The sequence below is a fragment of the Cydia strobilella genome, chromosome 17 (assembly GCF_947568885.1).
Source record: "Cydia strobilella chromosome 17, ilCydStro3.1, whole genome shotgun sequence".
Classification (NCBI taxonomy): Eukaryota; Metazoa; Arthropoda; class Insecta; order Lepidoptera; family Tortricidae; genus Cydia; species Cydia strobilella.
Window position 1 is genome coordinate 10,722,370 of NC_086057.1, and position 12,921 is coordinate 10,735,290.

The 12,921-nt window shown below is 36.9% G+C and overlaps 1 protein-coding gene across 1 annotated transcript in view; it reads right to left on the reverse strand.

Moving 5' to 3' along the window:
• Window positions 1-5,808: 5,808 nt before the first annotated feature.
• LOC134748712 (ras GTPase-activating protein 1) overlaps window positions 5,809-12,921 on the reverse strand; it is a 29,016-nt gene continuing 21,903 nt past the window's right edge. The window contains exons 17-21 of the mRNA XM_063683483.1: window positions 10,976-11,130; window positions 10,227-10,359; window positions 9,688-9,858; window positions 8,474-8,535; window positions 5,809-8,319 (exon numbers count right to left, since the gene is read on the reverse strand). Coding sequence (XP_063539553.1) covers window positions 9,707-9,858; window positions 10,227-10,359; window positions 10,976-11,130 — 440 coding nt within the window. The 3' untranslated portion in view covers window positions 5,809-8,319; window positions 8,474-8,535; window positions 9,688-9,706. The remainder of the gene's footprint in view (window positions 8,320-8,473; window positions 8,536-9,687; window positions 9,859-10,226; window positions 10,360-10,975; window positions 11,131-12,921) is intronic.

Below are 12,921 nucleotides of genomic sequence, written 5' to 3' on the forward strand. Positions count from 1 at the left end.
GCAGTTGATTTTTATTATCACTCTTATTTAACACATTCATTGTCGCCCAGCCAAACAAGACATCCGCACCAGGCCCCAAAAAATTTGTCATATCTATATGACTAAATTATTTATACTGTAGTACAATGATCCCCACTATCGGGTAGTCCGGCCTGGGAACGAAATCGTAAAATACCCCATAGTCGAGTTTTGGGCATTGAATGTGACCCTTTGTATGCCAATTTCCTGCAGAGGGATTGTCTGTTTAAAATTTAATTGACAGAAAGTTAAAATTCCAATACCTTAAAACTTACGTATGCCAGCAGAAGGGATAAAAAAAGAAAGGTAGCTCCTAGCCTAGTTGATAGTGAGACTGCCTACAAAGCTAGAGAGGTCCGGGGTTTGAATCCCAGTAAAGGGCATTTATTTGTGCTTTATCATGGTTGTTTTATACATATAATATACATATGTATCTATTTAAGTATGTAGATCGCCACCTAGTACCCATACTACAAGCTTTGCTTAGTTCGGGACTAGGTTGATCTTTTTTTTATTTTTATATATACTGTGTAAAATTGTCCCCAAACATATATAATTTCACACTTTCACATTTCTTTATAAATTTTCATAAAACTACATTCATATCAACGGATAGTGGTTTGGCTGGATTAGGTTGATATAGAATATATTGTATCACCACATTTTTTACCTAAAATGGAGTAAATTCATTATTATTGTACACTTAATAATTGTATTTTTGAAAACAACAACATTGAAAAGATAAAAAAAATAATGATCTACAGAAAGGATAAAACTGGGCAATAATTTAGACTTGCCTGAACACCATCTAAGCCAAAAAAGGATTTTGAATACCAAAAAAAGAAACAAAACACCATTTGCTTTGAAGAAATAAAACATAATTTATATTTTCATAGTTAAAATTTTAATGAGACTTGATTTCTAGCACAAAAATTTCTTGGAAAACAGTATACAATACACTAAGGGATAGAAAATAGTCACAAAATCTAAAATCAGTACCAATCATTACAGTAACAACAGATTTGCATTCTTAGCATTATTGAGACATAATATTAGTATGATTTAATACTTGTGAACAGCTGTGTTTTAATGCAGATATTTTAACAAGTGAAGTAATTTTAATAGCTACTTTAAAATAATTAATTTTTATGTTATAGTGTTAATTATTCAATTCTTTTCAATTTAAAGGTGCATTTACATGAAGCATGTAATTTTATCTATAATTGAAGATCAATTTTAACTATAAAACTCCCGTGAGACTCAAACATTAAAATATTTTGAACCGGGTCACTCACGTATTATTAAGTCGAATAGCTCGACATGTTTCGGTCCAATTTACTAATAATAATTTTAATTTGCTATTCGACTTAATAATACGTGAGTGACCCGGTTTAAAATAATTTAATTGAAGATCAAATGTGTCGTTTTCAATCAAAAGGTACCACATTGTCGCTTGCCATAAGGACACTCTGACAGGTTATTCGTATAAAGATAATCCAATTTCGTCCTTATGTTAAGCGTACCTTTTAATGAAAACGTCACAAATAAAGTAACTTCAAAACAAAGTTTTTTCAACATCTGAGGGCCTACCGCGAACCACGTTCAACGTGTTGCCTCCCTGTCACACTTACGTACGAATTAACAAGTGCGACAGAGAGGCAACACGTCGAACGTGGTTCGCTGTAGACCCTCTGACCACTTGATTGAACATTTTTTTAAATGTGTCTACAGAAATCTCAAAAACTCGCTAAAAATTTACTGTTTTCGTAATGTTCGGGTTGGTCTCTGACCTACATATTCAATTCACACAGTACACAGTAGGTACTTATGGCCGGATGTTGAAAAAATAACAGTATTGTATGTGTGATGTATGAAAATTAACATTTTTTAATTAAAAGTAAATTGAGAGAAATCATATTTATTTGAATGTTATGTGTTGTGTACTAGTCTAATCACTACTTTCATTAAACTTACAAGTATGACTGACTAATGCTCATAGTAAAGGGTGTAGAATGTCTCATGAACTAAGCTCGCAAACCGAACCCCCATCTACGAAAACCCACAATTCCTTGTAAATGTATACCCCTGTCAAATTAACCATAAATCCTAATATTAAATTAACCACAAGTGCTTATTTAAAAATGCTTCCAAATGTTAACAGTCAAGGTTAATAACCTCAGAATTTTGGTATAAAAAACTATCAAATGGGTCGAATATTGCATTTTATCACTTTTCGTGGAAAATCTAAGTGCACTAACACATCTAAGTAATTGGAGCGTAATTCAGTCTAGACATTGTCTATCGTAAGCTAGATAACACTTAAATACAGCGACGACACACCACTAGAGCTACAACCTATCGCTATACAACTACGGGACCGTCACAACTTCGATGCATTGATACATACTACTTACTCGATGGGCGTTTTGAGAAATCGCTGTAGACTCTAGAGTTCCTCTGATTCAGAGGAATTTTAGATAATTCCTACTTACGCATGTGTTTATGGACTTTACTAGCAATAGGGAATATTACGCGAAACTCTGCGTGGGGGCGCCAACTGCCACAATCTGAGGGTCTATCGTGAAACAAGAAAAATTATTTATCTAACATATCTGTCACTCTTGCATATTCGAGCGATAAAGAGGCAGATAGCGAATTTTCGGATTCGCGTTTCCCGGTAGGTCCTCTGTAAGCAAACCGCCTTGATGCATCAATGTCAAATTGTATTATCTCTGAAAACTTGTCCAAAACCGGTGACAGAACATGTAATATCCCCTATTAAAAAGTTATCATAAAACTTATAGCGCCGTACAGTGCCATCTAGTTTAGCTGTCAAACTCGAACCACGAATTTGTGTTAGGCCGCTTTCCCACCGACGTCCAGTTTTTTACGGGATACGGTATTCTGCAGGATCCCGTTTTCTGTAGTATGAGTGCAGTATCCCGCAAACAGAATGCTCGTGTGAACGTTACTATATTAGCACGTATACTACTAAAACGGAAACCTGCAGAAAACCGCATCCCGTAAAGAACTGGACGTCAGTGGGCAAGAGCTCTTAGGCGTATACATTAAGAATGGCCTAAACTTTCTCCAAATCCGAAGAACACGTGAACCTACAACCATTTTTGAAGTTGCCTCGACACTGCTGTTTGTAACCTCAAGCTAGTAGTCTGACCGGCCAAATTTACCAGTAATAAATAGCTGTGCCATTACAATTAATAATTATGGTGTTATTCATAATGGCATTTATACGCTTGTCAAGTCTAAACCCTTGATAAACGTTTGTCCTCCGTCATTTTGATTTATTTTGACATATTTTCACAAACTTGAAATCAAGGTAATCTGATGGATGAATTTTCTACTGAAAAGTTTGGCTGGCCAGACTAACGCGCCAACTCTACTGCCTAATAGGTAAGCCACAAGTGCGACTTCTGTTTACATACAGCCACTATTCAGTTCTAAAGGAGTCTATTCACAAAGGACACTTTAATGTTCTGAAATTGGAATTCCGAAGCAGACATCACTGCAATAAAGAACTATTTTACAATATAGTAAGAGCAACAACAATGTGAGGTGAGGTATGCCCAGACAGATTGGTATTTTCTATCAGCGACCTTTATGGCGATGTGTAACTATTTAGTAAGTAATTTCTCTAGATACTAGTTCTGAGCATACCTCTCCTTATTTAGTCACTGGCAACAAGTACCACTTTTTGTACGTAAGTAAGTTGAAGTTAGAAGTCGTTTTCACGTTTAAACGCTACCTTTAGCGAACGTCACAATTTTATTTTAAATTTTTAAGCTTAGTCGTAAAGGGGCCCACTGACTATCAGTCCGCCGGACGATATCGGCCTGTCAGTTGTTCGAAACTATCAAATTTTTGTTCTAACTGACAGGCCGATATCGTCCGGCGGACTGATAGTCAGTGGGTCCCTTTAGCAAAAAATGGTGGGACAAATGCTTTAATTGTAGAATGTTAATTGTGTAAGTTGTGTAGTCGCAACAGCCATTAGATATAACAAATAAGTACACAATATTATGGCACTAGAAATGCATTTTTAAGTCTGTATATTATTTGAGCCATTCGGAATGAATCCCTGCCAGCCAAGGGAAGACAATAAGTGGAACTTGTGATACAAACATCACAATTACAAAACCTTTAGCCAGGCAAAAAAACTACGAAACGCGTAGGCAGTACAAGTATATCAAATAAAGCTGATCAAATACAAAGTAATCACAGAAGTGCAAATTGAGATGAATTAAAGTGATGAATCACAGAGACAGAAAATCGTTACATTCGATTCATAGACAATAAAATTCGTCATTAGACTAGGTGCTGTGCCAGTGCAGTTTACGCCTTCACATCAATTTGAATACATATAACTATGTAACACCATTACATACTTCTCAAACTATCACAAACCACAATCATACCTTTTAAACATTTTTGGTGTTTACGCGTGATGGTCGAATGTACAACATTGATACATCAACTATTAAAAAACTTTTATGAACTTAATTAAGTCGAGTCGAAGAAATTGGTAATGAATGATGATATTGCCACACTTTGTCATTGCAAATGCCGATTCTATTCCTTTTTTGTCAGATTTAAAATATTAAATTGTAAAGCTGACAAGGACAAGTTTGACGTTGTGAGTCACAATAATAAGGAAATAGATGCGTTAAATACAGGGATAACTAAATAGGTACAGTCGAGACGAGTGGAGGACCCGCGCGAAATCGCCTTTTCATACAATCGAAGTCCTCATTTTCCTCTCTGGATATTAACATTGATGAAAATGTTTTGACACAATTTGTTGCATGTCAAACACAGCTATGCCCCTACGTTCGAATTTTTAATTATTATAAGAGTTAGCATTTAAAAATTTGTATGAAATTTGTTTTTCGTTCCTATATGTTACAATAATCAAAAAATCTACAAAATTCAAACGCATGGGCATAGCTATAGTTAAAACACATCAAATTATGTAATAATGTCAATATCGAGATGAAAATGAGGACTACGTTTGTATGGAGAAGCGGCCGTCACCTTTCCTCTTAAAACTTTGGAATATAAAAATCAACCGAGGGTCTTTCAGTAGTTGATGTAACACGTTGTATAACACTAAAATTAATATTCTACATGTAAATGGCCGGCGATTGCGGCGGCCGCGTTTCAGCTACATTAAAGATGGATGTTATTTTCGGAGTATGATCAATTGATACAACTTTTAAAAAATCGCCCAACTATAGGTCAGACACGAAGATCCTCATTGGGTTACCGAGCCAGTGCTCAGTCAGTATTACCTAAGCCAGGCGTGACTCACTCCGCGATTTCGTCGCGCCACTACAAGTACATGCGGCCGCCCCCATTTCTGAGGTCTAGCCATAGTAATTGCCGCGCACCGCTACAGAACGGACGCCTGTTCGCGCAGGCGCCACCTAGCGGTCATATCTGTCGTAATAGACGCGTTTTGTTAGAGAGTGAATCTTGTGCCTAGTATTATTATTTATTCTGTGCTATTATTTATTGTTTCAAGTTGTTCAATCAATGTGCACGTTGAGAAACATCGTCTATTTTTGTATTTTGATAATGTTGAGATTTGAGCAAACAAAATACTATTTTTCCATATTGCCAACGCCACCGCTACCGCCACCGCCACCGCCGCGACACAATATAATTGTACTCTTAACAGCTACGTTCAATATTAGGATAATACTCGTGTATAAACGTCTAAAAGTAATAATATTCATACAATATAAAAGATTATTTTAAGGAGTATTGACAAAATAAAATTAATATTTTTATTATGTAAATTATTTTAAAGCAATTCCAATATAATTTATTAAAAATATAAAATTAATATAATTCGATTGTTCATGGCGGATTTAATATCAATATTATACTTGTGTTACTGAAATAAGAGTCTTACACCAGCAAATACGTGTAATTTACATAAAAGGTAGTTTCCATACTATAATGCATTCCTCGCATTATATTGTAAGCGAATGTTTTTGTAACACCCTATACTGGAAACTTTTCCAGTGAAGTGGTGTTCTCCTGAAATACTCTAGAACATGTTTGTACATGGAGTCTACTATGTGAGTGAGCTAGTTGGAGTGAAACAACTCTCTGTGACTCCATTTACAGACATTTTCAAGAGTATTTCGGGAGAACGCCACGTCGTTCACACATCAACAGTCTTTTTTATTACTGGCAATTTATTTGGCTTTCATCGCAAACAAAATTCTCCGAAATTCAATAACACAAGTACAATAATACATTTACCTTTATTAACCGCCACCGTCCATTAGGGAGATTATTGAACTTAACTACAATAATTCATTACGCGGCTACCAATAAATACGCGTTAAATATAAAACCTAGAGAGCATTCGTTTGCCTAAATAAGACGAAACTATTTATCGCCCTATGAACATACCTTTTTTTTGGCTTGGCTTTAACACCGATAGGGTATTCTCCTACTAGTCAAATCAGTTTCTTTTTTAGAACTGTCAAAACGATTTGCTAATATGGAATTTATATGAAACTTTACACAATGACGTCACGGTCAACTCACCCACTTTTAATATTTCTATTCGATTTATTAAATAGAACTTGTGTTTAAAAAAAACTGCTATCTATGTTTTTCTATAATAATTATCTGGTGCTTTATTTCATGCATGGTGTGAAATCATATATTTTAAATACGGTCAAATACCCTATTAAAAGCACCAAAGATACATTGATTGAGTGAGATGCGTAAAATCAACTCCGTAATAGATGGATACAGTCTAAGGAAAAAACGTGCCTCGAAAATCACGAAAATTTGATTCTCGATCAGATGGCGCCACTAGTTTTGGCCTACACTCGTATAGAGGGCGTTGACTGTTTCGTTTGTTATTTATAATTTTAACGCATACCAGTGAAAGAACATGGGTCAAAAACATATAAAAATAATTAATGCAAATAAAAAAATCATTTATCCATATTTAAATACATTTTATCGTATTTTTATAAATATTTATTTTTAGTTTTAAAGTGTGTCGACAGATGGCAGTGAATTTACTGGGGTTACAAAATTTACTATGACAGTACCGCTCTAGTATAGGTTACTCTATGGTAAAATCTAAGACAATTTCATGCTTCGAATTTGACAGATAACGAGGTACAGCTCCATACATTTTGAGGTAATTCTGATTGTCAAAAGTTGAAGTTCGACTATTCAGTGGCAGCAAAACATATGGCGCAGTACAGCGCCATCTGTTTTGGATGTCAAACTAAGGGGCACGTGTTTTTTTTAAACTTTACCTCTATTACAATCAATTATCTTTGAAAGCACCCTTTTTAAAGCCTAGTTTATACGTAGGTAGTCTAAAACATGGATTTTGCTAACATTCATATTGTTAACGAAAGGTATTTTCGTAAAGAAAACAAATAAATATTACGACATAGTTTTAGAATCATGTGTTCATACTGTTCATGAGAATAACTATTAAATAAAAAATAAAAAAACCCACGCACAAAAATACCTTACATCATTTTGGTAAAGAGCTGATATCACTACACCTTATAAAACAGTCCCCCCACCCCGTCTGTCTGTGTGTATGTATTTTCGCGATAAACTCTAAAACTATTTAACGGATTTTCATGCGGTTTTCACCTATAAATAGAGTGATTCTTGAAAAAGGTTTAGTTGTATAATTTGCTAAGGTGTTGTGTAACCCGTGCAAAGCCGGGGCGGATAGATAGTTTCTTGTAAGAACCACCGCAGAGAAACTCGCTTTCACGTAAAAAAACACGCATTGAAATCGGTCCATCCGTTAGAGAGCTAAGATGCCACAGACAGACGTTGGCGTCAAACTTATAACACCCCTCTTTTTTGCGTTCAGGGTAAAAAATAAATACTTTAGCAAGCAGCAATCGAAAAAAAAACATATCTCTAAATATCATAACTTCAAGTATCTATAAGCCGCTCATTATTCTTAACCAATTTAAAGAATGCCAACTTCTCAGCCCTGTATTTAGGCTACAGTGCCTACATGTTACACTGTTTCGCCTGGCCAGCTTAAACTAATCATATCAGCTAAGAAATTACGCGCATCCCGGTGCCCACTTCATAAAATAACATTTAGTGCGTCATGCCATATAAATAACAATTTAAAACGCTTACAAGGCTTGTGGTTTATGAAAAAGGCACCAGAATTGATCATAAATATGATTACAAAAGTTTGGCACGAGAACGCACGAACGTAACTTTGAATGCAGACTCGCAAACTAAACGCTAAACCTAATGCCTACGCTTGTGCGACTAAGTGCCAGGTGCACCATCCGCACTTGACAGACTGATCAACGTCACCGGGCGCGCTGCGGCAATTTACTATGAAACTTTCCATACAATACAATTTAGCGAACTCTTTAACGATGACAAACAGTTTGATGCAACCGACCCTAACTCTTTAGTCGGCTTAGTATTTCCGGAGATGCCGTGTGATTCTTCGGCCTTGTAGTGTTTACCCTGAAATAAAAAGTAAAATCATAATATAATAAAATTTTAAGGTTTTGTAAATATTTGATATTTGCGTTATATTTGGTTTGCCGAGCGGTTTAGGCATCTGCTGCGATTGCAGAGGACGCTGGTTCCAGCCTTGGGCACTGGAGGCCTTCGTCACCTTTTCTTTCACATATGACAGTTATTTCAGTTTCGTAAATATATCTACGGTCTCCTCTGACTACGGTCCCGCTAGTTTTCCACTTGGAAATAAAAGGAAAGATCATAAAGTGGAATAGATGTCATATACTGTTTTGCAGTCAGCGATGTTTGTTGAAGCCAGGGTACCTGACATCTTTGCTATTATTAGAAACCGAATAGCGTCGTTCTGGAACAGGGTACGCATCACTACATAGTATAAAACAAAGTAGCTTCCTGTTGTCTGTCTGTCCCTATGAATTTTGATGCGGTTTGTTTTAATAGATAGAGTGATTCAAGAGGAAGGTTTATATGTATGTATAATACATCAGTATTGCACCCGCGCGAAGCCGGGGCGGGTCGCTAGTTTCTAATAATAGGCTAATTATAGTCATAATTAAATGAAAACATTTACAGAAGTGCGTTTTTCCTGTCCTTTTATATTTATGGTATTTGTTACAAGTAAAATTATATAATTGGTCTATTGCCTGAATAAATAAACATTCAATTTAATTCAATATACTAAAGGCATAGAGGTCATGGCGTTAGCCTCATAAGCTGCAGACGCAGGTTTAATTCCGGTCACTGGAGGGCTTGATCACTTTTTCTTTACGTGCTTAATTCCCATCTCTATAATGCATTCTGAGCGGATTAAACGATGATACTCAGAATCAAGCCCGATTCACATTTGTCTGACGTGTCGTGTTGTGTTGTGTCGTGACGCATATCAGTTTCATACAGTTAATATGATTGCGTGCACATTTGTCTGACGCAGCGTGCATATGCAGCGCGCTTCAATCGCCAACAAACTGGTTACAGTTTGGCGATGCATAAATTTTGTTGGTAAGCATGTACCGTTTGTGTAAATAAATCAAAAAAAAAGTATGAAACCGATATGCGTCACGACACAACACAATACGATACGTCAGACAAATGTGAACCGGGCTTCCGCCTCGTATACAGACAACCGCGTGGACCCACCTGTGTCACGTGACGCGTCCTATCTGATCATCTCCAAGTACTTGTGCTTATGCTTGGTGAGCATCTCGGTGACGGTGACCAGCTTCCTGATGGCCGGCTGCGTCTTGGCCAGCGTCTGCAGCTCCGCCAGGTGTGACACGCAGATGTGGTGCAGCGTCGCTAGCTCTTTAGCTGGTGGAACAATGCTGGTTATTATTACTATATAATATTAGAGTCCAAGGGCACATTACTCAAACAGCATTGACCTATGGGTTTTCAGAAAACAGCGGCGAAAATATAACTGAGCTAATGAACGATGACTTTAAAGTTACATTATTAGCATATTTCATGACTAGCAGAATGAGAAATCTACAAAGAAACGATACTACCATTTTCACCAGGACTTTTTATATTGCTGTGTATTTACATAGAAGACAACCGAGCTAAGTTTTTTTTAGCATTTAAATAATACAAACTTTGACCTAGAGAATTTCTAGATTAAATAATTTCAAACGTTTGCTGGCGTTTTCAGTAGTCTGACCGTAATCAGTATTACTTACCGATATCAAGGTTGTTATTGGAGTTAGGCGGCCCGTTTCCAGGCTCCTGCATGTTACTCAGCTGGTCGAGAAACACGACCATTCGCTCCTTATTCTTCAGTATGAAGGGATTTACTACTTCCATGTATGGTTCCTGTAATACACAGACTATGAATAATCAAAAACGCCAGACAAAATTACTTATCTTCAGGCTATGCGTACGTGTCGCGTTTAATGATTATTCATGTAGATACAGCGACAGTTACAGCGTTATAGCAGGTACAAAACATAAATGAAGTTAAATGAAAACACTTTTTAATTCACACGAGCCAATCTGTTTCTCAGTCGTGGGCAAACTTAAATGAAGCTGGGTGGGACATGTTGCCAGAGTGATAGCAGGTGGGCCAAAATGTTAACGGAATGGTGGCCGCTTTCAGACGAAAGGAGTGCCTGGCGTCCGTTGGCACGTTGGGTGGACGACATTCGGAAGACTGCAGGTCACTTCTGGATGAGATTGGCTCAGGGCCGGGATAAGTGGCGTACTCGAAGAGGCCTATGCTCAGCAGTGAGCGATAAAAGGCTGATATGTGGTAAAGATTAGGCCTAATGTAGGCAGGCTGTCTAAGGTTGCTATTCTGTCCACCTGTCCAATGTGTATTTGCGTCTCACATTTTGCTTGGTGAGTGAGTGAGACGCACGCGCGGCTCCAACAGATCAGCCGTAGAATAGTGCACCTTACGGTAAGAGGGATAGAGTCGAGTGACAAGTACCTTAGCCCCGAACTCGACGAGGTTGGCCAGGTTCTGCAGGCACTTGGCGACCATGACTAGTGACCGTTGCGCGTGCGGCGACGGCGCCGCCGCCACCAGCCCCCAAGCGCGCGGCTCCACCAGCGCGCGGCAGATCAGCCGCAGGAAGATGAACCCTGACGAGAGAGGAATTCTCACTTAGATGCTTATTAAGTTCAAGCGTAAAATGACCTATCCACAAAATACCCCTGTCTGATTAATGGCCCTATAACCACCTACCTACTGTCGATCAGCATCAACGTTAAGGTGTTCTTCTCTCACTCTCACTGAGCGTAAGCGTGAGCGAAATGAATGTGTGTGCTTTGACCGGGTGCGTGAGAGCGTGCAGGCTCTATGACGAAAAATTTCAAAATATAGATATTTTCCATGAATGTAACTTCAAACGATTATCCTTAAAAATGTATTCAACAGCACTAATATTGTTTTTACATAACTGCAAGTTTTTTTGGCACTATTTATTAACACACCGTTAATGTTATTAACGATTCAAATCGATAATACTTTTAAATTTTATGTTTTAAGGTTTAGGTTTACACAAATTTAATTAAGGAAACTGTAAGTCTACAATATTAGTAACTACAATTGTACCTAATGTCACATATACGAGACTGTTTTTTGATAATAAATAAAATAAAATGTTTTTGAATAAAAACAAAATTAACAAAAAAAAGTAATCAATGAGATTCCTCAAAAATAAATTTGCGCATTTTAGAAGCAATTTTCATATTTTTAGCTTTGTTCATAAATTGTAACAAAATTTTAAAGTGCGTGCACCTATGTTCGTGATTATTTTCTATCGAGCGAAAGTCAAAGAATCAGGATTCGAATCAATGAAGTCACTAGAGAACTTCCTCAAGATTGCTAATAATTTTTTTGTCAACCGCATTGTGTATTGAGAAAAGGGAAACAATTTTTAAAAACTCCGCTCTCTGAATCTACGGCACCGTTTGTGAATTTGCTTGGAAGATTTCCCATAGCCTACAAAATTTCGCCTGCCTGTAACTTGTAAAATGTAACATCCCTAAAATAACTAGGGAGAGAACGATCATTATATGCCATGACCTTTAAGTTTAAAATTCTTCGAAAGACTATAATAGTCAGAGTTGGGCATTATTCGAATAATTTTTCATCTAAATAATTATTCGAATAAACAATTATTCGTGGTATCGTGGTGAGATTATTCGCTAATAATTTATTCACGAATAAATCATTCGTTACATTTTCGAATAATAAAATGAATTATTCCAATAAATTACACGAATGATTATTCTAATACACTAAGGGCCAAGGAAAATTTAGGGAAAGGCCCCACCTACTATTTTTTTACGCAGGGAACAGATGGGAATAGGCGCTGTGTATTCAACATTGCAACCGTTCCATTTAATGTATGGCATAGGTCACGTGGATCGGGGACAAATGGGAATAGACTAATAATGCACCCATTATTACCAGTAATGGGTGTATTCCCATTTGTCCCCGCTGGGAACGTATGGGAAAAGATGCTGCATAGAAGTAACTTTTTTTTGTCCCCACCTCATTGTGGTGGGGAGAAATGGGAACACACCATTATCGGGTGGTTCCCATTTCATTAACGGCCATGAGGCGTATTCGCAGTTCCCACACCTCAAATCAACGAACCACCTGCCAACCAGATAAACCGAAAGAAAACATTTTTATTACTAGTGGGATATAAAACAGCTAAATAGTTACTATGTAAGCTAACTATTTGACAATATTATTCGCAAATAATTTGTTTGTGGGCTATTTTATTCGCGAATAATTCATAAATTTATTCGCGAATGAATTGAACACGAACAAATTATTTGCGAATAATATTGTAAAATTATTCGTCATTCGCGAATGATTTGGATAGTCTTATTCGTTATTCGTCATTCGAATAATTTTTA